This window comes from Cetorhinus maximus, chromosome 3 (genome assembly GCF_964194155.1).
Source record: "Cetorhinus maximus chromosome 3, sCetMax3.hap1.1, whole genome shotgun sequence".
NCBI classification, from domain to species: domain Eukaryota; kingdom Metazoa; phylum Chordata; class Chondrichthyes; order Lamniformes; family Cetorhinidae; genus Cetorhinus; species Cetorhinus maximus.
Window position 1 is genome coordinate 85,635,760 of NC_135881.1, and position 27,504 is coordinate 85,663,263.

At 42.8% G+C, this 27,504-nt stretch overlaps 1 protein-coding gene and 1 long non-coding RNA gene across 2 annotated transcripts in view; one reads left to right on the top strand and one right to left on the bottom strand.

Moving 5' to 3' along the window:
- cobl (cordon-bleu WH2 repeat protein) overlaps window positions 1-26,376 on the top strand; it is a 536,382-nt gene extending 510,006 nt beyond the window's left edge. Inside the window, exon 14 of the mRNA XM_078538621.1 lies at window positions 26,240-26,376. Within this exon, the coding sequence (XP_078394747.1) occupies window positions 26,240-26,275 (36 nt within the window). The 3' untranslated portion in view covers window positions 26,276-26,376. The remainder of the gene's footprint in view (window positions 1-26,239) is intronic.
- The window catches only part of LOC144678758 (uncharacterized), a 41,901-nt gene continuing 28,558 nt past the window's right edge, over window positions 14,162-27,504 (bottom strand). The window contains exons 3-4 of the long non-coding RNA XR_013576175.1: window positions 19,563-19,731; window positions 14,162-15,767 (exon numbers count right to left, since the gene is read on the bottom strand). This is a non-coding gene — a long non-coding RNA (uncharacterized LOC144678758). The remainder of the gene's footprint in view (window positions 15,768-19,562; window positions 19,732-27,504) is intronic.

A 27,504-nucleotide genomic window follows, 5' to 3' on the forward strand; every position in this document is an offset into this window, starting at 1 on the left:
ACCCCATCAACAGCATTACTCTCATCGACCTTTTCTGTTACCTTCTTCAAAAGACTCCAGCAAATTAGTTAAAGACGAGTTCCCTTTTAGAAATCCATGCTGGCTCTTTCTTATCAACCCATATTTTTCCTGTGACTAATAATTCTATCCCGAATAATTGTTTCTAGAATCAAGAATGAAGTTAAACTGACTGGTCTGTAGTTGCTGGGCTTATCCTTACAACCTTTTTTGAACAAGGGAATAATAATAAGGTAACTGAGCTTGTGGCGCAGATTGAAATTGGCAGGTATGATGTGATGGGCATTACGGAGACATGGCTGCAAGGGGATCAGGACTGGGAGCTAAATATCCAAGGATATACATCCTATCGAAAAGAAAGGCAGGTTGGCAGAGGGGCTAAGAAGTTAGCAAGTTCTTACTAACTTGCTTTGTTAGTAAGAAATGAAATTAAATCGAAAGCAAGAAATTATGTAGGGTCAGATGATGTAGAATCTGTGTGGGTAGAGTTGAGGAACTGCAAAGGTTAAAAAACCATAATGGGAGTTATGTACAGGCCTCCGAACAGTAGTCAGGATGTGGGGCACGAGATACACCAGGAGATAGAAAAGGTGTGTAAAAAAGGCAAGGTTACAGTGATCATGGGGGATTTCAATATGCAGATAGACTGGGGAAATCAGGTTGGTAGTGGATCCCAAGAAAAGGAATTTGTGGAATGTCTACGAGATGGCTTTTTGGAGCAGCTTGTGGTGGAGCCCACTAGGGAACAGGCAATTCTAGATTTAGTGATGTGTAATGAGGCAGATTTGATAAGGGAGCTTAAGGTGAAGGAACCCTTAGGAGGAAGTGACCATAATATGATAGAATTTACCCTGCAATTTGAGAGGAAAAAGCTGGAATCAGATGTAACGGTATTACAGTTGAATAAAGACAACTACAGAGGCATGTGGGAGGAGCTGGCCAGAATTGACTGAGAGATGAGCCTAGCAAGAAAGACAGTGGAACAGCAATGGCAGGAGTTTCTGGGAGTAATTTGGGAGACACAGCAAAAATTCATCCCTAGGAAGAAGAAGCATACTAAAGGGAGGACGAGGCAACCGTGGCTGACAAGGGAAGTCAGGGACAGCATAAAAGCTTAAGAGAAAGCATACAATGCGGCGAAGAGCAGTGGGAAACCAAGGGATTGGGAAGCCTACAAAGACCAACAGAGGACAACTAAAAAAGAAATAAGGAGAGAGAAGATTAAATATGAGGGTAAACTAGCCAGTAATATAAAAGAAGATTGCAAGAGTTTTTTTAGATATATAAAGGGTAAGAGAGAGGCAAAAGTGGACATTGGGCCGCTGGAAAATGACGCTGGAGAAGTAGTAGTGGGGAACAAAGAAATGGAGGGTGGAACTGAATAGGTACTTTGCGTCAGTCTTCACAGTGGAAGGCACGAGTGACATCCCCAAAGTTCAAGAGAGTCGGGGGGCAGAGGTGAGTATGGTGGCCATTACCAAGGAGAAGGGGCTAGGAAACTGAAAGGTCTGAAGGTGGATAAATCACCTGGACCAGATGGATTACACCCCAGAGTTCTGAAGGAGATAGCTGAAGAGATAGTGGAGGCGTTAGTGGTGATCTTTCAGGAATCACTGGAGTCAGGGAGGGTCCCAGAGGACTGGAAAATCGCTAATGTAACCCCCCTGTTTAAGAAGGGAGTGAGGCAAAAGACAGGAAATTACAGGCCGATTAGCCTGACCTCGGTCGTTGGTAAGATTTTAAAGTCCTTTATTAAGGATGAGATTTCAGAATACTTGGAAGTGCATGGTAAAATCGGGCAAAGTCAGCATGGTTTCATCAAGGGGAGGTCATGCCTGACAAATCTGTTAGAATTCTTTGAGGAGGTAACGAGTAGGTTAGACAAAGGAGAGCCATTGGATGTTATCTACTTGGACTTCCAGAAGGCCTTTGACAAGGTGCCGCACAGGAGGCTGCTCAGTAAGATAAGAGCCCATGGTGTTAGAGGCAAGGTACTAGCATGGATAGAAGATTGGCTGTCTGGCAGGAGGCAGAGAGTGGGGATAAGGGTGGCGGCCGGTGACTAGTGGAGTTCCGCAGGGGTCAGTGTTGGGACCACAACTTTTCACTTTATACATTAATGATCTAGATGAAGGAACTGAGGGCATCCTGGCTAAGTTTGCAGATGATACAAGGATAGGTGGAGGGACAGGTAGTATTGAGGAGGCGGGGGGGCTGCAGAAGGATTTGGACAGGTTAGGAGAATGGGCAAAGAAGTGGCAGATGGAATACATTGTGGGGAAGTGTGAGGTCATGCACTTTGGTAGGAAGAATAGAGGCATAGACTATTTTCTAAATGGGGAGAGAATTCAGAAATCTGGAGTGCAAAGAGACTCAGGAGTCCTAGTCCAGGATTCTCTTAAGGTTAACTTGCAGGTTGAGTCGATAGTTAGGAAGGCAAATGCAATGTTGGCATTTATTTCGAGAGGACTAGAATATAAAAGCAGGGATGTGCTGCTGAGGCTTTATAAGGCTCTGGTCAGACCACATTTAGAATATTGTGAGCAATTTTGGGCCCCGTATCTCAGGAATGATGTGCTGGCCCTGGAGAGGGTCCAGAGGAGTTTCACGAGAACGATCTCAGGAATGAAGGGCTTAACATATGAGGAACGTTTGAGGACTCTGGGTCTATACTCGATGGAGTTTAGAAGGATATGGGGGGATCTGATTGAAACTTACAGAATACTGAAAGGCCTGGATAGAGTGGACGTGGGGAAGATGTTTCCATTAGTAGGAGAGACTAGGACCCGAGGGCCCAGCCTCAGAGTAAAGGGAAGGCCTTTTAGAACAGAGATGAGGAGAAACTTCTTTAGCCAGAGAGTGGTGAATCTATGGAATTCATTACCATAGAAGGCTGTGGAGGCCAGGTCATTGAGTGTATTTAAGACCGAGATAGATAGGTTCTTGATTGGTAAGGGGATCAAAGGTTACGGGGAGAAGGCGGGAGAATGGGGTTGAGAAACTTATCAGCCATGATTGAATGGCGGAGCAGACTCGATGGGCCGAAAGGTCTAATTTCTACTCCTACGTCTTATGGTCTTTGCAATTCTCCAGTTCTCTGGCACCTCCCCTGAGCCTAGGGAAGACTGAAAGATTATGGCCAGTGCCCCTGCAATTTCTACTCTCACTTCCTTCAATATCCTTAGATGCATCTCATCTGGTCCTGGTGCCTTGTCAACTTTAAGTACCAACAGTCTATTCAACACTTCCTCCTTGTCAATTTTGAACCCTTCTAGCGACAGAGTTTCCTCGTCTGTCACCATGGCCTGGGTAGCATCTACCTCCAAACCACACCAATGCCACTCACCTGAATGATGAAGAAGAGGCAAGGGAGGTGGATGGTGTAGTCAAAGGCTAAAGAAACATTGAGAAGGATAAGGACATAGGAATAGGAGCAGCAGTAGACCATACAGCCCCAGCAGCCTGCTCTGACATTCAATACAATTGTAACTGATTTTCTGCCTCAACTCCACTGTCTATATTAGCCTTGAATATTTTCAACAATAGAACATACGGAACCTTCTGGGGTTAAGAATTTCAAAGATTCACAGCTCTTTGAGTGAAGAAATTTCTCTTCATCTCAGTTCTAAATCCTTGACCCCCTACCCTAAGGCTGTGTCCTCCTGTTCCAGATTCTCCAGCCTGGAAAGAAGCTCTCCTTATCTACCCTGTCAAGCGCCTTCAGAATCTGGAATGTTAATCTGAGATCACCTTTAATTCTTCTAAACTTCAGGGAGTATTTGCTCAATTTATTCAGCCTCTCATTACAGGACAACTCTCTTGTCCCAGGAATCAAATCAGTGAACCACACCATCTTACTTCCAAGACAGGTATATCCCTCCTTAGACATTGAAACTAAAACTGCACAGTGCAGGTGTGGTCTCACCAAAGCTCTGTGTAATTGTCGCAAAACTTTTTTGCTCTTGTACTCCAGTCCCCTTGCAATAAAATTCGACCTGCCATTTGCCTTTCTATTGCTTACTGTACCTGCATGCTAACTTTGGGTTCCTTGTACAAGTACACCAAAGTCCCTCTGAACATCATAATTTAAAAGCAAAATATTTGCTTTTCTATTCTTACTACCAAACTGAATAATCTCACACTTCCCCACAATATACTCCATTTGCCATGTTGTTGCCCACTCACTTAATTTGTTTATATCTCTTTGCAGCCTTTGTGTCCTCATAGCTTACATTCCCACCTAGCTTTCTACCAGCAGCAAACTTGGATACATTATTCTTTGTCTCTTTGACTAGGCCATAATTAAGGTTGTAAATAACTGAAGCCCTGATCCTTGCAACATTCCACTGGTTACAGCCTGCCAACTTGAAAATGCTCCATTTATCCCTACTCTCTGTTTCCTGTCCATTAACCAATTATTCATTCATGCTAATATATCACCCCCATCTCCATGAGCCTTCATCTTGTGTATTAACCTTTCATGTGGCACTTAATCAAATGCCTTTTTGGAAATCCAAGTAAACAGCATCTACTGGCTCCCCTTTATCTACCTTAAAAACTCTAATAAATTTATCAATCACAATTTCAATTTTGTAAAACCATATTGACTCTTAACATTCTTCAATTTTCTAAGTACATTGATAAGACACCCTTTATAGATTCCAGCATTTTTCCGATGACTGATTTCAGGTCAGCTGTCCTGCTGTTCCCCTTTTCTTCCTCTCTCCTTTCTTGAATAGTAGTGTTACATTTGCAAACTTTCAATCTGCTGGGACCTTTCAAGAATCTAGGTAATTTTGGCAAATCACAATTAATGCATCCGCTATCTCTGCAGCTACCTCTTTTAGAACCCAAGAGTGTAGGCCATCAGGTCCTGGGGATTTGGTAGTTTTAAGTTCCTTAATTTTCTCTAATGATTTTTGTCTGCTGATATTAATATTTAAGTTCCATGCCTTATGAACCCCTTGGTTACCCTCTACTTCTGGTATGTAATCTGTGTTTTCTACTTTGAAGACAAACACAAAATATTTGTTCGAGGTCTCTGCCCTTTTCTCATTCCCCATGATAATTTCTCCTGCCCCTGCTTCTAAGGGACAAATGTTTACTTGAACTGCTCTCCTTTAAGTATACTTTTTAAAACTCTTACAGTCTGTTTTTTATTTTCCTGGCTCGTATACTCTCATACTCCCATCCTATTTTTTTTCCTTTTCATCAACTTTTTGGTTTTCCTTTGCTACTTCCTAACACTCTCCCAATCCTAAGGCTTACTACTGTTCTTTGTAACATTAGTAATTTTAATCTAATTCTTTTACTCTAATACCATTCTTAATTTCCTGAGTAAGCCATAGGAACATAGGAGCAGGAGTAGGCCTTTCAGCCCCTCGAGCCTGCTCCACCGTTTAACTAGGTCATGGCTGATCTTCTATCTCAATGCCACCTTCCCACGCTATCTTCATATGTCATTGTCTTCATATGTCATTGATATCTAGGAGTCTATTGACCTTTGCTTTGAACACACTCAATGGCTGAGCCTCCACATTCCTCTGGGGTAGAGAATTTGATGGATGGATGGATCCTTTGTTGAAAATTTTAATTAGTCAACAATGACTGTTGATTCACCATCATACCTTTTAGTCTATTTACCCAATCAGCCTTTTCCAGCTCTTCCCTCATACGTAATTGGCTTTGTTTTTTATCATTCTTGCTTTGGACTTAAGCTTGTGACTCTCAAACTTATTATGGAATTCAGTAGTATCATGATCACTTTTTCCCAAAGGACCTTTTACTAATTAACCCTACCTCATTACTCAATATTAGAAATGAAAGAGCTTTATCTCTAGTTGGTTCTACATTGTATTGTTCTGGGGAACTATTGCAAAAACATTCTAAAAAGTCATCTTTCAGGCCACCTTTCACAATTTGATTTGTCCAACTTGATTTGTCCAGTCTATATGAATATTAAAGTCTCCTGTGGTTCTTACATTGCCTTTGTTACAAGATCCAATTACTTTTAGCTTAATGCTCTGCCCAATGGTATAACTTTTGTTAGGGCACCTATAAACTGCTTTCACCAGCCTTTTCTGACCCTTGTTATTCCTAATTTCCACCCATTCTGATTCTACTTCTTGATCTTCCAAGCCAAGATCCTTTCTTACATCTGTCTTTATGTTATCCTTTATTACTACTAATAAAGGGCTACTACTTCTGCTCTTCTATTCTGGCTCTTTGAAATTTAAAGTACTCTGGAATATTTATTCCCCAACCTTGGTTACCTTGGAGCAATGTTATAACAGCGAGTATATCAAACCCATTTATCTCTATTTGTGCCACTAGGTTATCAATCTTGTTATGGGTTCTTCGTGCTTTCATATAAAAAGCCTTTAATTTTATTTTTTTAACCACTGTTCATTGCATGATGCCCTATTACAGTTAAACTCTCTGTCCCTTCCTGCCCCACTCTGCTTCGCTTTACATAAATCGCTACACTGCTCTATTGCTACAACTTTTCTCTTTAGGACATTTAAATTTCCCCTCACCTGATCCGTCCCCTCCCCCAACCTTTCTACTTAAAGCTCTACCCACACCCTTAGTGATACGATTCACTTGGACGCAGATCCCAGCCTGGTTAAAGTGGAACCTATCCTAACAGAACAGCTCCCTCTTTCCCCAGTACTGGTGCCAGTTTCCCATGACTCAATACCTTTTCTTCCCACACCACTCTTTGAGCCACATGTTTAATTCTCTAATCTGCTTGATTCTGTGCCAATTGGCTTGTAGATCAGGTAGCAATCCAGAGATTATTACTATTGAGGTTCTGTGTTTTAATTTGAACCCTAGCTCCTCCCCTAAAACTCTCTCTGCAGAACATTGTTCCTAGTTTACCTATGTTGTTGGTTCCTACCTGGACCATGAGAACTGGATTCTCCCCCTCCCATACCAAGTTCATCTCCAACTGCAAGAAGATATCTTTAACCTTGGCAACATGCAGGCAACACAGCCTTCGAGCTCACATTTGCAGCCGTAGAGAACAGTATCTATTCCCCTGACTATACTGTGCACTGTCACTAACACATTCCTTTTCATTCCCCTCAGTCGAATGGCCTTCTGCATTGTGGTGCTATGGTCAGTTTGCCCATCCACCCTGCAGTCCTTTTCATCCACACAGGTACTAAATGTCTTGTACCATTAGTCAAATTCAAGAGCAAAGGCTACTCCATCAGTACATCCTGGATCCTTATTCCTGCCTGACTTGTGGTCACATCCTCCTGTCTCCCACAATTTTATAGTTCTACTTAAGATAAGGATCGTGGCTGCCTCCTGAAAACAAAATTTCCAGATAACTCCCCACATCTGCCCCCCCCCCCCCCCCCCCCCCCCCCCAACACCCCACCAGCCCCACTCCAAATGCTTCGCAATGTCTACAGCTTGGGCTGGACTCCAGATCAACAACCCTGCGCTGAAGTTCCTTAAGTGCAGACACTTAACGCAGATATGGCTGTCTGGGATTTCAAATCTTTCCACAAACTCCCACACTGCCTCTCCTACCATATTTATCTCACCTTGTTTATTTATTTGATTATTTCATTAATTAATTAGCTAGTAATTAAAGTAACGCCAAACAGCAATTCCTAGCTTAGAAACAAAAGAAAAACACTCACCAGCTACTGGAGTTATCACAGAATCACTGAATTTTAATGGCACAGGAGGCTATTTGGCCCATCATGTCTGCACCGGCTCACCAAATGAGCATTACGACCTAGTGCTATTGCCCTGCCTTTTCCCCATACCCCTGCACATTGTTTCTATTCAAATAATCATCTAATGCCCTCTTGAATGCCTCGATTGAACTTGACTCCACCACACTTCCAGGCAGTGCATTCCAGACCTGAACCACTCGCGTGAAAAAGTTTTTTCTCATGTCACATTTGCTTCTTTTGCAAATCACTTTATATCTGTGCCCTCTTGAATATGGTGGATTTCACACTCCTAACTGGTGGCTAAGGGTGTGACAGATAGAGACATAGGTGAAACAGCTATTTCTTAGTGATACCACTTAACCAACCACTCAGATAACTGAAGAAGGGAGAAATGGCAGGCAAGATTAACAAGCCAATGCACAGAAGCACTAGAAGTAGTTCTAGACCCAGCTCATGACCAGATGCTACAGGTGTCAAAAGAACACCAGTCCTTCACTCTCCCACCCCACCAATGAGAAGCAGCGGATGTGACATCCAATTTACACCTCTGTAGGGGTAGTACGCAGGAGTATTAGATAGCTTACCTCACACATTATCACCACTGGCAAGCATCAGAGGTGCAAGACAACAGAATATGCATGAAGCAGAAGTAAGAAATTCTTGCATTTCTTAAGCACTTTCAAGAGTTCAGGGCATCCCAAAGTGCTTTCCAGCCAATGAAGCACTTTGAAGTGAAGTCACTTTTTTTTTGCAAAAATATACTTTATTCATAAAATATCTTCAACCACATTCCAAACCATTTCAAAAACACCATTACAAGGGTACAATCCGGTTCAACTTTTACAAAATGTATCACCAGGTGCATTAGTACAAACAATATTACAATCATTTACAGCCTTTCATTTTGAGCTGTACAGCCCGAGGGGATTTAAACAGTTCCTAGTCCCTGGCAGAAAGGTCTTAGACAGCGACCCTTCCCCATTGTGCCTTTGCAGCAGCTGCCCCAAGCTTTAGTGCGTCCCTCAGCACGTAGTCCTGGACTTTGGATTGTGCCAGTCCGCAACACTCGGTCGGGGACAACTCTTTGTGCTGGAAGACCAACAAGTTTCGGGCAGACCAAAGCGCGTCTTTCACCGAGTTGATGATCCTCCAGCTGCAGTTGATGTTTGTCTCGGTGTGTGTCCCTGGGAACAGCCAGTAGAGCACAGAGTCCTGTGTCACAGAACTGCTCAGGATGAACCTCGACAGCAACCACTGCATCTCTCTCCAGACCTTCTTTGCAAAGGCACAATCCACAAGGAGGTGAACAACGGTCTCTTCCCCACCACAGCCACCTCGAGGGCAACGTGCAGAGGGGGTGAGACTCCTGGCGTGTAGGAAGGATCTGACGGGGAGGGCCTTTCTCACCACCAGCCAAGCCACGTCTTGGTGCTTGTTGGAAAGTTCTGGCGATGAGGCAATCTGCCAAATGACTTTGACAGTCTGCTCGGGGAACCATCCCACAGGATCCACCCTCTCCTTTTCCCTCAGGGCCTCTAAGACGTTACGTGCTGACCTACTGACGTACTGCCTGATGGACTTGTGGTCAAAGGTGTTTTTCTGCATAAATTTTTCCACAAGGGACAGGTGGTACGGCACGGTCCAACTACTTGGAGCGTTCTGTGGCAGCGTGGCCATACCCATCCTTCGCAACACCGGGGACAGGTAGAACCTCAGCACATAGTGACACTTGGTGTTTGCGTACTGAGGGTCTACGCACCGCTTGATGCAGCCACACACAAAGGTGGCCATTAGTATGAGGGCGATGTTGGGCACGTTTTTTCCCCCTTTATCTAGAGGCTTGTACATCGCGTCCCTGCGGACACGATCCATTTTTGACCTCCAGATAAAGCGGAAGATGGCTCGAGTGATCGCCACCACGCAGGAGTGTGGAATGGGCCAGACCTGCAACAGCAACAGCAACAGCGAGAGTGCCTCACACCTGATGACCAGGTTCTTACCCGCAATGGAGAGGGAGCGTCGCTCCCACATGCCCAGTTTCCTTTTCACCATAGACACTTGCTCCTTCCAGTTTCTAACACATGCCCTGGTCCCTCCGAACCATATCCCCAGCACCTTCAGGCCGTCAGCCCTGTCAGTGAAGGGGACAAAGGATCGGTCAGACCAGTTCCCAAAGAACATGGCCTCGCTCTTCCCACGATTTACCTTGGCTCCCGAGGCCAGTTCGAACTGGTCGCAGATGTGGATCAGTCTGCGCACCGACAGCGGGTCCGAGCAGAAGACGGCGACATCATCCATGTACAGGGAGGCTTTTACCTGAGTGCCTCCACTGCCTGGGATCGTCACTCCTCTTATGCCCGGATCCTTCCTGATGGACTCAGCAAAGGGTTCTATGCAACACACGAAAAGAACAGGCGAGAGAGGACAGCCCTGCCTGACTCCAGATTTAATTGGAAAGCTATCTGTTTCCCACCCATTGATTGAGACTGCGCTACTGATGTTAGTGTAGAGCAGTTGGATCCAATTTCGAATTCCCTCCCCAAACCCCATTTTGGAGAGCACATCCACCATGTAGGTGTGCGATATTCTGTCAAAGGTCTTCTCCTGATCCAAGCTGATGAGGCAGGTATCCACACCCCTGTCCTGTACATAGGCAATCGTATCCCTGAGCAGCGCGAGGCTGTCAGAGATCTTCCTGCCTGGCACAGTGCAGGTCTGGTCAGGGTGAATCACCAATTCCAGAGCGGATTTGACCCGATTGGCGATGACCTTGGACAGAATCTTATAGTCCACATTCAACAGTGAAATGGGTCGCCAATTTCTAATTTCCTCCCTTCCCCCCTTGTGCTTGTAGATGAGGGTGATGATGCCTTTCCTCGTGGATTCTGACATACTACCAGCCAGGAGCAGACTCTCGTACACTTCTAGCAGGTCTGGGCCGATCAAGTCCCACAGAGCCAAATACAACTCCGCCGGCAAGCCGTCGCTTCCAGGAGTTTTACTCTTCTCGAAGGACTCAAGGGCCTTAGTCAGTTCGTCAGGAGTTAGCGGTTTGTCCAGGCTCTCCCGCGTACTGTTGTCTAAGACCTCCGTGATAGAGGACAGGAAGGACTGGGAGGCTGTGCTGTCCGTGGGCTTCACGTCATACAATCCGGCATAAAAGGATTTGCTGATCCTCAAAATGTCGGACTGCGATGACTTTACTGAGCCGTCTTCTTCCTTCAGGCTGCTGATCACAGAGCTCTCTTTGTGTACCTTTTGGAAGAAGAAACGTGAGCACGTCTCATCCTGCTCCACGGAGCGGACTCTGGAACGGAAGATGATCTTGGAGGCCTCCGAGGCAAAGTGCGAGGCTTGCTGGCTCTTCACCTCTTGGAGTTCCTCCTTGACATCGACCCCCATCGACTGCAGCCGGAGCAGATTCTGCATGTTTTTCTGGAGTCGAGACATTTCCCTCTGTTCCTTTCTAGCTTTCTGGGTGCCTTTGAGGATGAAAAACCTCTTGATGTTTCCCTTGATCGCTTCCCACCAGTGTGTCAGGGACTCAAAGAGGGGTTTCACGGTTCTCCAACCTTTGTAATCCCTCTTGAGCTCCTTGAAGTGAAGTCACTGCTGTAATCTAGGAAACACGGCAGCCAGTTTGCATACAACAAACTCCAACAGATAGTAACATGGTAATGATCAGATAATTTGCTTTTTACTGATGTTAGTTGGAAAATAAAGTGGTCGCATCTCCTAAAACTAAAAGAATGAAAAGCAGCACCTCCTCCAACCTATGCACAGAATTCCCACATGCACCAAATTCCTGACTTTAGCATACCGTTAATGAAGTACTGGCTGCAATCACTTAATATTCAGAATCCTTATCAAGCATGCTAATCATTCATTAAAGCAGAGATTGAAACACCCGGTTGCATCTTGCAGTGTCCCACAACCAGCCAAAGCATACTGCATTAGCATAGTCTGCCGGATTATAGCTGCATCAATAATACCTTCATTAAGAAGACAATGTAGATTTGGTGGACGATGAATATGCAGCTGCTAAAGTACCTTTGCCAACTTCTACACTGTATTCAAAGCACTCTTTGAGGTGCCCGTAATATAATCAACCAACACAGTTAGCTTGATGTTTGTTGTGAGGAATTGATCATGAAGGAGGTTATAGCTGGGCACTTAGAAAAGCTCAAGGTAATCAGGAAGAGTCAGCATAGTTTTGTGAAAGGGAAATCATGTTTAAATAATGTATTGGAATTTTTTGAAGGAGTAACATGGGGAACCTACTGTACTTGGATTTCCAGAAGGCATTTGGAAAGGTGCCACATCGAAGGTTTTTGCAGAAAATAAAAGCTTATGGTGTAGGGGGTAACATATTAGCATGGATAGAAGATTGGCAAGCTGGCAGAAAACAGAGAGTATGCATAAATGGGTCTTTTTCTGATCGGCAGGATGTGACGAGTGCAATCCCACAGGTGTCTGGGCTGGGGTCTCAACTTTTTACAATTTACATCAATGACTTAGATGAGGGAAGTGATGGAATGGTGGCTAAATTTGCAGACGACACAAAGATAGGCTGTAAAGTATGTTGCGAAGTGTACATAAGGAGGTTGCAGATGGATAAAGATAGATTGAGTGAGTGGGCAAAGATCTGGCAAATGGAGTATAATGTGAAGTTGTTAATTTTGGCAAGAAGAATAAAAAAGCAGAGTAGTACTTAAACAGAGAATGACTGCAGAATTCCGATCTGCAGAGGGATCTAGGTGTTCTAATATATGAGTCACAAAACGTTAATATGCAGGTACAGCAAGTATTTAAGAAGGATAATGGAATGCTATCCTTTATTATGAGGAATTGAACATAAAAGTAAGGATTTTATACTTCAGTTATATAGGGTATTGGTGAGACCGCATCTCGAATACTATGTGCAGTTTTGGTCTCCTTGTTTGAGGAAGGGTGTAAATGCATTGGAGGTGGTTCAGAGGAGGTTTACTAGATTGATACTTGGAATGAGCGGGCTGTCTTATGAGGAGAGGTTGGACAGACTGGGCTTGTTTCCACTGGAGTTTAGAAGACTGAGGGGTAATTTGATTGAATTTTATAAGATCCTGATCGGTCTTGACAAAGTGACGTGGAGAGGACGTTTCCTCTTGTGAGTGAGTAAAATTAGGGGTTGCCCTTTTAGGACAGAGATGAGGAGAATTTTTTTTTGTGCAATTTTGGAACTGTCTCCCTCAGAAGGTGGTTGAGGTGGGTGATTGAATATTTTTAAGGTGGAGATAGATAGATTCTTGTTAGACAAGGGAATCAAAGGTTATCGGGGGGAGATGGGATTGTGGAATTCAAAACACAAACCGATCAACCATAATCTTAATGAATGGCGGAGCAGGCTCGAGGGGCGAATGGCCTACATCTGCTCCTATCTCTTATGTTCTTATGTACATCCACTGCATGGACTGTTCTCCCTTACAGCTTCATGACGCCCTCAAAAAAACTCCTTCACCTCCTGCAAAAATGGCAAAGATACTGATACATATTATTGATCACACATTATTGAACACCGTAGCAAGAGTGGAGGCGATGGCATAGTGGTATTGTTGCTGGAATAGTAATCCAGAGACACAGGGTAAAGATCTGGGGACCCCGGTTCGACAGCAGGTGAGGAATTTGAATTCAATAAAAATCTGGAATTAAAAGTCTAATGATGACCATGAAACCATTGTCGATTGTTGTAAAAACCCATCTGGTTCACTAATGTTCTTTAGAGAAGGAAATCAGTCATCCTTACCTGGTCTGGCCTGCATGTGACTCCAGACTGACAGCAATGTGATTGACTCTTAAATGTCCTCTGAAATGGCCTAACAAGCCACTCTGTTGTAACAAACCACTACAAAGTCATAAAAAAGGAATGAAACCGGATGGATTACCTGGCATCAGCCTAGACACCGGAAACAACAACAGCAATCTCAGCCCTGTCGACACTGCAAAGTCCTCCTTACTGACATCTAGGGGCTTGTGCCAAAATTAGGAGAGCTGTCTCACAGACTAGTCAAGCAACAGCCTGACATAGTCATCCTCATGGAAGCATACCTTACAGATAATGTCCCTGACACCACCATCACCATCCCTGGGTATGCCCTGTCCCACCGGCAGGAGAGACCCAGCAGAGGTGGCGGCATAGTGGTATACAGTTGGGAAGGAGTTGCCCTGGGAGTCCTCAACATCGACTTTGGACTTCATGAAGTCTCATGGCATCAGGCCAAACATGGGCAAGCAAATCTCCTGCTGATTACCACGTACTGCCTGTTATGACCGATGCAGTTGGTATAGCGGAGTTATTTTTTAAAAATCCCAGAGGGAAACTTTAAACAACTGTCATAACCAATAATTTTGAGTGTTATGTTTGAGATGCGACCTTAAATTCAGGAATCAGACCACTAGCTCTCGAGGTTTGCATTAAACTAAATGAAACATTTTATTAATTTACACAGGTTAAAATATATGTACACATGGCTACAAATTACTACTATCATAACTTTTAACAAATTCCCAAACTCATCTCCAATAAGGCAACAGCAACCCATAGACTTAGTCAAACACCAGGCAAAGCATTTTCACCTTATAAATTCAAAACAAAGTTATTTTCACTGTGGGGTCAGTTGGAGGCTTGCAGCTGCCATTTGATCTTACATCGCCTCTGCTCTGCACACCAGGAAACTACTGAAGTTATACCTACCACCACTGATTGAATTCAAATTCTCATTCTCTCACCAGCCTCTTTGAACTCCACCTTTTAACAATGAAAACCCTTTCATAGTACCAATTTTATTAGTAATATAAATGTACGGCTTGATACCTGCTAGATCGGCGTCAAGTTTTCACCCCACTTCTTGAATGCTCTATTCAAAAAATGCAAATGCACACTATCTCCCGTACATATCAAAACTAGTACATATCAAAGCACCCAAACTAGCTGGCTTTAATCCAATTAAGACATACCTGCAGACTAAACATCTGTTTTAAAAGAAAAATGTTTTCAAAAATATTATATACATTAATAGTTTCATGACATCCCCCTCCTTATCAGAAAATGAACTGTCATAATTCTAAAAGACGGCTTCATTTTAATAGCCCATCTCATGCTATCTCCTATACTCATTACACAATGACATTACCAGATGCATGCATTAACATAAATATATATATACAAGTTCTTGGTATCAATAGAAATCACTCCAGTTCAGTGTCCAGGTTTTTTTTCAAATGTCCCAATTTCCTTTCAGCTTCAAACTTTTGATAGTGCATCTGCGAACAGATTTTCTCTTCCAGTAATACGTATAATATGTAGATTAAATGGTTGTAATAAAAGACTCCACCTGAAAAGCCTTGCACTTTTATCTTGAAGTTTGTCCAAAAACCATAAAAATTATGGCCTGTATAAACAATTGTTTCTGTTGAATTGTTTGCAACATAAATTTCAAAATGCTGCAACGCTAACACCAAACTCAAAGTATCTTTTCCGATTGTTGAATATCTTCTCTGTTGTACATTCAGTTTTCGTGAGAAATACCCTATCGGTTTTTCAGTTCCAGTGTCATCTTCTTGTAACAGTACAGCCCCAATGCCTATATCGCTTGCGCCAACAGCCAACTTGAACTGCTTGGCATAATTGGCTATTGCAAACACTGGTGTCGTAGTTAATACAGTTTTTAAACTATCGAATGACTTCTGACACTCCAGTGTCCATTGAAACTTCTTGTTCTTTTGTAATTGTTCAGTCAGTGGAGCAACCACTTGGCTAAAATTTGGTTCAAATTTCTGGTAAAACCCACTCATACCCAGAAATCTCAAAACTTCTCGTTTTGTTATAGGCACTGGGAAATCCATGATAGCCTCGACTTTTGCATCCCTCAGAGCCACCTTACCATGTCCAATGGTATGGCTTAGATATGTAACCTGCGCTTTTGCAAATTCACTTCCAGCCAAGTTCATCACCAAATTAGCTTCTTGTAGTCGAGTAAATATTTCTTCCAGATGCTGTAAATGCTCCTCCCATATCTAACTGAAAACAATTAGATCATCAATATAAACTGCACAATTGCTTAGACCCGCAATTACTTTGTTTGTCAGTCTTTAAAATGTCGCAGGTGCATTCTTCATACCAAATGACTTTAAACTGATATAGTCCACTTGGCGTTACAAAAGCCGATATCTCCTTGCTCTCTCCAACAATGGCACCTGCCAATATTCTTTTAGCAAGTCAATCTTTGTGATAAATTTCGATTGTCCCACTTTCTCAATGCAATCCTTCAATCGTGGTTTGGGATATGAATCCGCTTTTGTCACCGCATTCACCTTTTGATAGTCCACACACAGTCCTTGTGTTCCATCCGGTTTCGGTACCAGTACCAACAGGCGAACTCCAGTTACTTCAACTAGACTCTATGATATAATTTTGAAGCATGAAATCAATCTATTTTTGTACTTGTGATAACTTTGCCGGATTTAATCTATAAGGTTGTTACCTTATTGAAGATGATATTTCAAATCATACATCATGTAAAGCTAAATATGTTTTTCAAAACTTATTTCCACAAATAGGTTTGTGTGACTGCAATAGCCTTTCCAAATCACTTTGACACTTGCTTGGAAGGTAACTCAATATTACATTTAAATTTTCAAGCACCCCCTCATTATCCAATTTGATTAGAGGAAAATCAATTTCAGAGTCCTGCACTTCTACCTCTTTCACATCATCCACCACCTTTAACACCTCTTTTTGTTCCTTTTCCCTGTCAAAGCACTTTTTAAGCATATTTACATGACACACCCTCTGCTTCTTTCTTCTATCTGGAGTATTTATTAAATAATTTACTTCACTCAATTTCTTCTCAATTCTGTAAGGCCCACTAAAGCTTGCATTTAATGAATCACCTAGTACTGGTAACAACACTAATACTTCCTCTCCAGAAACAAAACTATGAATTTTAGCCTTCTTATCTTCTTTCACTTTCATCACTTGCTGTGAGATGTTTAAATGTTCCCTAGCCAACTCACATGCTCTTTTCAATCTTTCCCTGAAATTTAATATGTAATCCGGGAAATTTTGACCCACCAATTTCTCATGAATCAATTTCAGTGGTCCTTTTACCTCATGGCCATAAACTAGTTCAAAAGGGCTAAAACCAGTTGATGCATTAGGAGCGTCTCTAATAGCAAATAACAAAAATGGAATTCCCATATCCTAATCCTGTGCATAATCAAGACAGTAGGCTCTTAGCATAGTTTTTAAAGTTTGACGCCACCTTTCCAATGTTCCTTGTGACTCCGGATGATAAGCTGTTGACTTAAACTGTTTTATCCTGAAACTGTTCATTACTTCCTTAAACAGTTGTGACATGAAATTTTTCCCCTGATCTGATTGTATTTCCTTAGATAAACCATATCTTGTGAAAAATTTAATTAACTCCTCCACAATCTTCTTAGTTGTAATATTTCTGAAAGGTATCGCTTCAGGAAACCTAGTAGGCACATCCATTATTGCTAATAAATACTGATTTCCACTTTTAGTCTTAGGGAGGGGTCCTACACAATCAATCATGACCCTAGTAAAAGGTTGTTCAAATGTTGGTATTGGAATTAAAGGCACAGGCTTAATCACTGCTTGTGCTTTTCCTGTTACGTGGCATATATGACAGGTTCTACAGAATTTGACTACATCCCTATGCAATCCTGGCCAAAAAAAACCTTTGTATCTTTTCCTGTGTTTTCCTAATTCTTTATTGTCCCCCCATTAGAATTTCATCAGCAATCCTCAGAATCTCATTTTTATACTCTAATGGGATAACAATCTGTTGCACCTCCCTCCAGCTTTCATTTGCTGAGATGTAATCCGACCTCCATTTTCTCATTAACATATTTCCTCGAAGATAACATACTGGAATACATTTTGCCTCGGTTTCTGAATAAGCTTTCTGATATAACTGTTTTAATTGCAAATCATTTTTCTATAACTCCACTAACCTCTTTGAGTTAAACACTTCAACTGAACTGTCCTGCATTCATTCCTCCTGAACAATGTTATCAAATACAGTGCCAGCTAATTGGATTTCAACACGTTCTTCTTGCCTTTGAACTGCCTGCTTATCTTGTTTATTTTTTCTTCCCTATGGGCTTTTGATCTTGTTATAGCACAATCAGGAAACAATCCAGGATGTTCCTTCTGTAGCACTTCTGTTGAAAACACTTCTACAGGCTGCTCAACTGCCACAGGCATCACCAACATTTGCAATGCAGCTATATCATTACCCAGAATAAATTGAACCCCAGCAATGGACAATTTTTCCACCACTCCAACTATAACTTCACCATTCTTCCATTTGCTCTTTAAATTTACCTTCCACAATGCAATAGATTTAGCATTTCAATGAACCTGATTTATTATTACCTTCTCCTGCAGCACTCCCTCTGAACAACAAATATCATTGTCCCACAACATTAAGGATTGACTAGCCCCTGTGTCTCTTAATATTTTAACATCTTTACCGACTCCACCCTATACACATGGAAAGACTTTCCCTTCACATACAAAGTCTTAAAACATTCCTGCAACCTGCTCCTCAGAATTTTCTTGAGTAAACTGTGTACACATTCCCACTCCTTTACCTTTCACTGATTCTCCCTGTTTCACCTGTACACAAACCATTGGTTTCTCCTGTACCTGAACCTCAGAACCCACAGTACTTTTACTTCCAAAGCTTTTCTGTACTCCAATAATTCCTACAGATTTTTCCTGCAACCTCCAACACACTGACTTTGTGTGCCCCACTTTATTACAATGAAAACACCTAAATTTTCGAATGTCACTTCTACCTTCAGCGCCTTCCTTTTTGTTCTGAGATAAAACTTCCTGGGAACTTGCAGCTACTCCTCTTCCCTGACTACCTGCCTTCCTTTCACCTTCTCACTTTTTATCCTTTTCCAATTTGAAATGGTGACAGAAAAAGTTTTAGCTCTATGAACTAACTCATCAGCTATCTCTGCTGCTTGTCTTACAGAATCAACCCTCTGTTCCTACACATGAGTTATCACTACCAAAGGGATTGAATCTTTAAATTCTTCCATAAGAATGACTTTCCTAAGAGCTGCATATGTTGTCTCTATTTTTAACGCCCGTATCCACCGGTCAAAATTACTTTGTTTTACTCTTTCAAACTCAATATAAGTTTGCCTATGCTATTTTGTCATATTCCTAAATATCTGCCTGTATGCTTCAGGAACCAACTCTTATGCACTCAAAATAGCTTTTTTCACCACATCATAATTCACTAACGTTTCTTCTGAAAGCGAAGCATATACCTCAAGCTCCCTACCTAATAACTTAGATTGTAGTAATAACGCCCAGTAATCCTGTGGCCATTTCATCTGTTTAGCTAGCTTCTCAAATGAGATAAAGAATGCTTTAATATCTGTTTCCTCAAACTTCAGAAGAGCTTGTACAGATTTAAATATATCCCCACTGGATTCACTCTATTGACAAATCCTTCCTCACCGACTGACGTCACTTTTCTAACTGCCAACATTTGCATTTGGAATTCTCTCTCTCTCTTTCTCTTTCCTCCTTCTCCATCTTCGCAATTTCAAATTCCCTTTTAAGAGCCATTTCTTGGTCCTTTGCTTCTAATTCATGCTTTTTCATTTGCAACTGAAGTCTCACTACCACCAGCTGTGACTTACTAGTGTCAGGTTTCACTTCCAACTGTAGATGCTGTTCTATACTTTTAACTATATCAGATCTCCTAGCTCCTGCAGGTAACCCCAATTGTAGCTTATCCGCCAACTCTGTTAACTTACTTTTGGTTATTTTCTCCAACTCACTCAGAGTTATCTCTTCTACTCCCAGACAAGTCTGAGCACTTGCCAAAGCCAGCTTGCAGTCTCACCACTTCTAAAATACCTCACCAACTCCTGAATTCAAAATGCCTTTCATACTCGTAAGCTTTAGGATCCACAAATTCCTAACCTATCAAGGAATTAGAAATATAATTTAATCCCCGATGAGCCTCCAGATGTTATGACCGATGCAGTTGGTAAAGTGGAGTTATTTTTTTTAAATCCCAGAGGGAAACTTTAAACAACTGTCATAACCAATAATTTTGAGATAAAAACAAAAAGCTAAAAGCTACTGCGGATGCTGGAAATCCAAAACAAAAACAGAATTACCTGGAAAAACTCAGCAGGTCTGGCAGCATCAGTGGAGAAGAAATCAGTTAATTTTGAGTGTTATGTTTGAGATGCGACCTTAAATTCAGAAATCAGACCACCAGTTCTCGAGGTTTACATTAAACTAAATGAAACATTTTATTAATTTATACAGGTTAAAATATATGTACACATGGCTACAAATTACTACTATCATAACTTTTAACAAATTCCCAAACTCATCCCCATTAAAGCAACGGCAGCCCATAGACTTAATCAAACACCAGGCAAAGCATTTTTACCTTACAAATTCAAAATGAGGTTCTTTTCACTGTGGAGCCAGTTGGAGGCTTGCAGCTGCCTTTTGATCTTACATTGCCTCTGCCTTCACAGCTAAAAACTACTGAAGTTATACCTACCACCACTGATTGAATTCAAATTCTCATTGTCTCAACAGCCTCTTTGAACTCCACCTTTTAACAATGAAAACCCTTTCATAGTACCAATTTTATTAGTAATGCAAACGTATGGCTTGGTAGCTGCTAGATGGCCATCAAGTTCTATTCAAAAAATGCAAATGCATGCTATCTCCTTTACTTGTCAAAACTAGTACAAATCAAAGCACCCAAACTAGCTGGCTTTAATCCAAATAAGACATACCCGCAGACCAAACCTCTGTTTTAAAAGAAAAATGTTTTTGAAAATATTATATACATTAACATGGTACAATTTAAGCTTGTTATGGGCAAAGAAATAGATAAGTTGCAAAAAATTGTTTTGGATTGCGGGAGAACGTATTTTAGTAAAATAAGGCAGGATCTGGCCAAGGTAGACTGGGAACAGCTACTTGTGGGGAAATCTACAGAGGGCTGGCGGGGGGGGGGGTGTTCCAAAAGGAAATGGGGAGGGTACAGGCCCAACATGTTCCCTCTAGGGTGATAGGAAGGAGTAACAAGCTCAGAGGACCATGGATGACCAGAGATATTCAGGATATGATGAGAAGGAAAAGAGAGGCTTTTAGCAGGTACAAGGGAAGCAAATCAGCAGAGGCATTAGGGTTAGGGTTAGGGTTAGGGTTAGTGGAATACAGATAGTGCAGGGTGGAGCTTAAGAAATCAATTAGGAGAGCAAAGAGGGGATATGAGAAAGCTCTTGCTGGTAAAAGTAGGGAAAATCCCAAGATATTCTGTAAGTATATCGATAGGAAAAGGATAACTAGGGAAAGAGTAGGGCCCATTAGGGACCAAGGGAACAATCTATGGGTGGAGCCAGAGGACATCGGTAGAGTGTTGAACGAATGCTTCACATCCGTCTTCACCCGAGAGAATGAGGGTGAGATTTTGAACTCGGGGAGAGAGACTGCGAGGTTCTTGAGCAAATTGATATAGGGAGTGATGAGGTATTGGAGGTGTTGGCAGGCTTAAAAGTGGACAAATCTCCAGGTCCAGATGATTTGTGTCCCAGACTGCTGAGGGAGGCAAGGGAGGAGATCGCAGGGGCTCTGACCCGAATTTTTAATTCCTCTCTGGCCACGGGGGAGGTGCCAGAGGACTGGAGAACAGCTAATGTGGTTCTGCTATTTAAGAAGGCTTGTAGAGATAAGCCAGGGAACTACAAGCCAGTACTTCAGTGGTAGGGAAACTATTGGAGAAAATACTGAAGGAGAGAATCTATCTCCACTTGGACAGGCAAGTTTGAGCAAGGATAGTCAGCATGGCTTTGTCAGAGGGAGGTCATGCCTAACAAATTTGATTGAATTTTTTGAGAAGGTGACCAGGTGTGTAGATGAGTGTAGTGCAGTTGATGTAGTTTATATGGATTTCAGCAAAGCCTTTGACAAAATCCCACATAGGAGACTTATAAAGAAGGCAAATGCAGATGGGATACAGGGTAATTTCATGAGGTGGATTCAAAATTGGCTTAGTTGTAGGAGACAGAGGGTGATGACAGATGGATGCTTTAGTGACTGGAAGCCAGTGTTCAGTAGCGTACCACAGGGATCTGTGCTGGGTCCCCTATTATTAGTCATTTATATGAACGACATAGATGACTATGTTGGGGGTAGGATTAATAAATTTGTGGATGACATAAAGATTGGCCGGGTGGTTAACAGTGAGGTTGAGTGTCTTGGGCTACAGGAAGATATAGACAGGATGGTCAAATGGGCAGATAAGTGGCAGATGGAATTTAACCCTGCAAAGTGTGAGGTGATACACTTTGGAAGGAGTAATTTGACAAGGAAGTATTCAATGAATGGCATGACACTAGAACGTTCTGAGGAACAAAGGGACCTTGGTGTGTGTGTCCATAGATCTCTGAAGGCAGAGGGGCATGTTTATGGGGTGGTGAAAAAGGCATATGGGATACTTGCCTTTATCAATCGAGACATAGATTACAAAAGTAGGGAGATCATGTTGGAGTTGTATAGAACCTTGGTGAGGCCACAGCTGGAGTACTGTGTGCAGTTCTGGTTGCCACATTATAGGAAGGATGTGATTGCACTGGAGGGGGTGCAGAGGAGACTCACCAGGATGTTGCCTGGGATGAAACATTTAAGTTATGAAGAGAAGTTGGATAGACTTGGGTTGTTCTCGTTGGAGCAGAGAAGACTGAGGGGTGACCTGACCAAGGTGTACAAGATTATGAAGGGCATGGACAGGGCGGATAGGGGGCAGCTGTTCCCCTTAGTTGAAGGTTCAGTCACGAGGGGACATAAGTTTGAGGTGAGGGGCAGGAGGTTTAGGGGGGATGTGAGGAAAACCTTTTTTAGCCAGAGGGCGGTGACAGTCTGGAATGCGCTGCCTGGGAGGGTGGTGGAGGCGGGTTGACTCACATCCTTTAAAAAGTACCTGGATGAGCACTTGGCACATCATAACATTGAAGGCTATTGGTCAAGTGCTGCTAAATAGGATTAGGTAGGTAGGTCAGGTGTTTCTCACGTGTCAGTGCAGACTCGGTAGGCCGAAGGGCCTCTTCTGCACTGTGTGATTCTATGATTCTGTGATTCTGAATAGCTTCATGACACCGCCATCCCTCAGCTGATGTATCAGTATTCCTCTATGTTGAACGCCATTTGGAGGAAGCACTGAGGGTGGCAAGGGTGCAGAATATACTCTGGGGACTTCAATGTCCATCACCAAGAGTGACTTGGTAGCACCACTACTGACTGAGCTGGCTGAGTCCTAAATGACATAGCTGCTAGACTGGGTCTCCTAGACTTATAGACGTTTACAGCACCATTGTGTAGTCAACAAAGGTCTGACTACACTAACCCCATTTTCCAGCCCTTGGCCCAGAGTCCTGGAGGCAAGTGAATATCTAAATACTTCTTAAATGTCACAAGAGTTCCTGACTCAGCCACCCTCTCAGGCAGTGAGTTCCAGACTCCCACCACCCTCTGGGTGAAAAAACTTCTCCTCAACTCTTCTCTTAGCCTTCTACCTCTTACCTTAAATCTATGCCCCCTGGTTATTGACCCCTCTACTAATGGAAAAAGTGCCTTCCAATTCACCCTATCTATGCACCTCATAATCTTATACACCTCTATCAGATCCCCTCTCAACCTTCACTGCTCCAAGGAAAACAATCCCAGCCTATCCAATCTTTCCTCATAGCTCAGATCCCCTAGCCCAGGCAGCATCCTGGTAAATCTCCTCTGCACCCTCTCCAGTGCAATCACATCCTTCCGATAATGTGGTGACCAGAACTGTACGCAGTACTCCAGTTGTGGCCTAACCAGTGTTTTATTCAGTTCCAGCATAACCTCCCTGCTCTTGTATTCTACGCCTCGGCTAAGGAAGGCAAGTATCCCATATGTCTTCTTAGTCATCTTATCTACATGCCCTGCTACCTTCAGGGATCTATGGATATGCACACCAAGGTCCCTCTGATCTTCAGTACTTTCCAGGGTCCTACCATTCATAGTGTAATCCCTTGCCTTGTTAGCCCTCCCCAAGTGCATTACCTCACACTTTTCCGGGATGAGTTCCATTTGCCACTGCTCTGTCCATCTGACCAGTCCATTGATATTCTCCCGCAGTTTATGGCTATCCTACCACCCTACCAATTTTTGTGTCATCCACAAACTTCTCAATCATACCCCCTACATTTAAGTCCAAATCATTTATGTACACCACAAACAGCAAGGGCCCCAGCACCGAGCCCTGTGAAAGCCCACTGTAAACAGACTTACAGTTACAGAAACATCCCTCTACCATCATCCTCTGCTTCCTGCCTCTCAGCCAATTTTGGATCCAATGTGCCACTTTGAATTGGATCCCATGGGTTCTTACTTTCTTGATCAGTCTGCCATGAGGGACCTTATCAAAAGCCTTGTTAAAGTCCACGTGGACCATATCAAATGCATCACCCTCAAAAACACTCCTCGTTACCTCCTTAAAAAATTCAATCAAATTTGTCAAACACAACCTTCCCTTAACAAATCCATGCTGACTATCCCTAATTAATCCGTGTCTTTCCAAATGCAAATATATTCGGTCCCTCAGAATTCTTTCTAGTATCTTCCCCACCACCGAGGTTAGACCGACTGGCCTGCAATTTCCTGGTCTATCCCTTCCCTTTTTAATAATGGGACAATGTCTTCAGCCAATTCGATTCACTCCACGTGATATCAAGAAACGGCTGAAAGCATTGGATACTGCAAAGGCTATGGGCCCTGACGATATTCCGGCAATAGTACTGAAGACCTGTGCTCCAGAACTTGACGCACCCCTAGCCAAGCTGTTCCAGTACATCTACAACACTGACATCGACCCAGCAATGTGGAAAATTGCCCAAGTATGTCCTGTACACAAAGGGGAGGACAAATGCAACCCGGCCAATTACCGCCCCATCAGTCTAATCTCGATCATCAGTAAAGTAATAGAAGGGGTCATCAACAGTGCTATCAGGCGGCACTCCCTTAGCAATAACCTGTTCACTGACACCCACTTTGGGTTCTGCCAGAGCCACATAGCTCCTGACCCCATTACAGCCTTAGTTCAAACATGGACAAAAGAGCTGAACTCCTGAGGTGAGGTGAGAGTGACTGCCCTTGACATCAAAGCTGCATTTGACCAAAACTATAGTCAATGGGAATCAGGGGAAAACTCTCCACTGATTGGAGTCATACCTAGCAGAAAGGAAGATGGTTGTGCTTGTTGGAGGCCAGTCATCTCAGCTCCGGGGCATCACTGCAGGAGTTCCTCATGGTAGTGTCCTAGGCCAAACCATCTTCAGCTGCTTCATGAATGACTTTCCTTTCATCATAAGGTCAGAAGTGGGGATGTTTGCTGATGATTGCAAAATGTTCAGCACCATCCACGACTCCTCAGGTACTGAAACAGTCCATGTCCAAATGCAGCAAGACCTGGACAATATCCAGGCTTGGGCTGACTAGTGGCAAGTAACATTCACGCCACACAAGTGTCAGGCATTGACCATCTCCAACATAGAGAACCCAACCATCGCCCCTTGATGTTCACTGGCTTTACCATCACTGAATCCCCCACTATCAACATCCTGGGGGTTACCATTGACCAGAAATTGAACTGGACTAGCCATATAATACTGTAGCTACAAGAGAAGGTCAGAGGCTAGGAATCGTATGATGAGTAACTCACCTCCTGACTCCCCAAAGCCTGTCCACCATCTACATGGCACAAGTCAGGAGTGTGATGGAATACTCCCCACTTGTCTGGATGAGTGCAGCTCCCACAACACTCAAGAAGCTTGACACCATCCAGGACAAAGCAGCGCTTTGATTGGCACCACATCCACGAACATTCACTCGCTCCACCACCGACGCACAGTAGCAGCAGTGTGAACTGCAGGAATTCACCAAGGCTCCTTCAACAGCAACTTCCAAACCCACAACCACTACCACAAGGACAAGGGCAGCAGGGGAACACCACCATCTGGAAGTTACCCTCCAAGTCACTCACCATCCTAACTTGGAAATATTTCGCCGTTCCTTCACTATTGCTGGGTCAAAATCCTGAAACTCCCTTCCTACCAGCACTGTGGGTGTGCCTACACCACATGGACTGCAGCGGTTCGAGAAGGCAGATCACCACCACCTTCTCAAGGGAAACTAGGGATGGGCAATAAATGCTGGCCAGCCAACGAAGCCCACATCCCATGAATGAAAAAAAAAGCATAGCAAAAGCAATATATCTCCAGACACAGCACAGCCTCTGTGCAAGTAAATTTTAGTCCTTTAATTGTTATCAGCATACTGGTAATACTTGCCACATTGTGCTTCTCCTTGATAAGCGTGTGTGACTGATGTGTTCAAAATAATTAACTCCTTCTTCTCTATTCCTCTCCAGGAACAGGACTATGGAAAATGGTTAGCTGCTGTGTAGCAAGAGGCTTGTGTGATTGAGGTGGCCCTCTGATCCAGTTCTTTAGCTATGGGAGTGACCTGGGTCTGCATGTTTCCTGGCATATGGGCATTGAGTGGAAGGGAGAACCTTGTCATCTGAAATTGTAAAAGCCTTAAACAAAAAGCTATTTCCATGTGAACACCAGCCAGCCCAAGGCCAAGGAGAGATTATGTTGCACACTGGAACCAAGAGCTGCAGATGCAGCCCTTTAACCCCCAGAAGACGGGTTCCAGGAGTTGTTCTCTGCTGGATCCAGTAGCCACACATTGTCTGTTGTTGAGAAAGTCACCACCGCCCTAATTTCTTTGCCTCTGGCTCCTTCCAGTGTGCCACAGCCGACTGAGTCTCTCAGTTGGTTGTGCACAAATGTATAAGGAAGGTGATGGATGGATTGTTTGTTAGGGCATTGTCATGAAGCTATTAATGTATATATTTTGGAAAATATTTTTCTTTTAAAATAGAGGTTTAGTCTGTGATTGTGTCTTAATTGGATTAAAGCCAGCTAGTTTGGTTGCTTTGATATGTACCAGTTTTGATATGTAAGAGAGATAGCGTGTATTTGCATTTTTTGAATACAGCATTCAAGAAGTGGGGTGAAAATGATATCTATCTAGCAGACACCTAGCCATATGTTTATATTGCTAATAAAATTGGTACTATGAAAGGGGTTTCATTTTTAAAAGGAGTTCAAAGAGGTTGTTGATACAATAAGAATTTACATTCAATGGGGGCGGTAGGTATAACTTCAGCAGTTTTTGGGTGTGCAGAGCAGAGGCAATGTGAGATCAAAAGGCAGTTGTAAGCCTCCAACTGTCTCCACAGGAACCAAAATGAAAAGAACCTCATTTTGAATTTGTAAGGTGAAAATGCTTTGTCTGGTGTCTGGTTAAGCCTATGGGTTGCTGTTGCTTTAATGGAGATTAGTTTGGGAATTTGTTAAAAGTTATGATAGTAGTAATTTGTAACCATGTATATATATTTTTTAACCAATGTAAATTAATAAAATGTTTCATTTAGTTTAATGTAAAACTTCGAGAACTGGTGGTTTGATTCCTGAATTTAGAGTCGCATCTCAAACATAACACTTAAAATTATTGGTTATGACAGTTGTTTAAAGTTTCCCTCTGGGATTTTTAAATAACTCCACGTTATCAACTGCATTGGTCATAACAGGCATCAGCATATCAGCTTTCCCTGGCTATTGGATT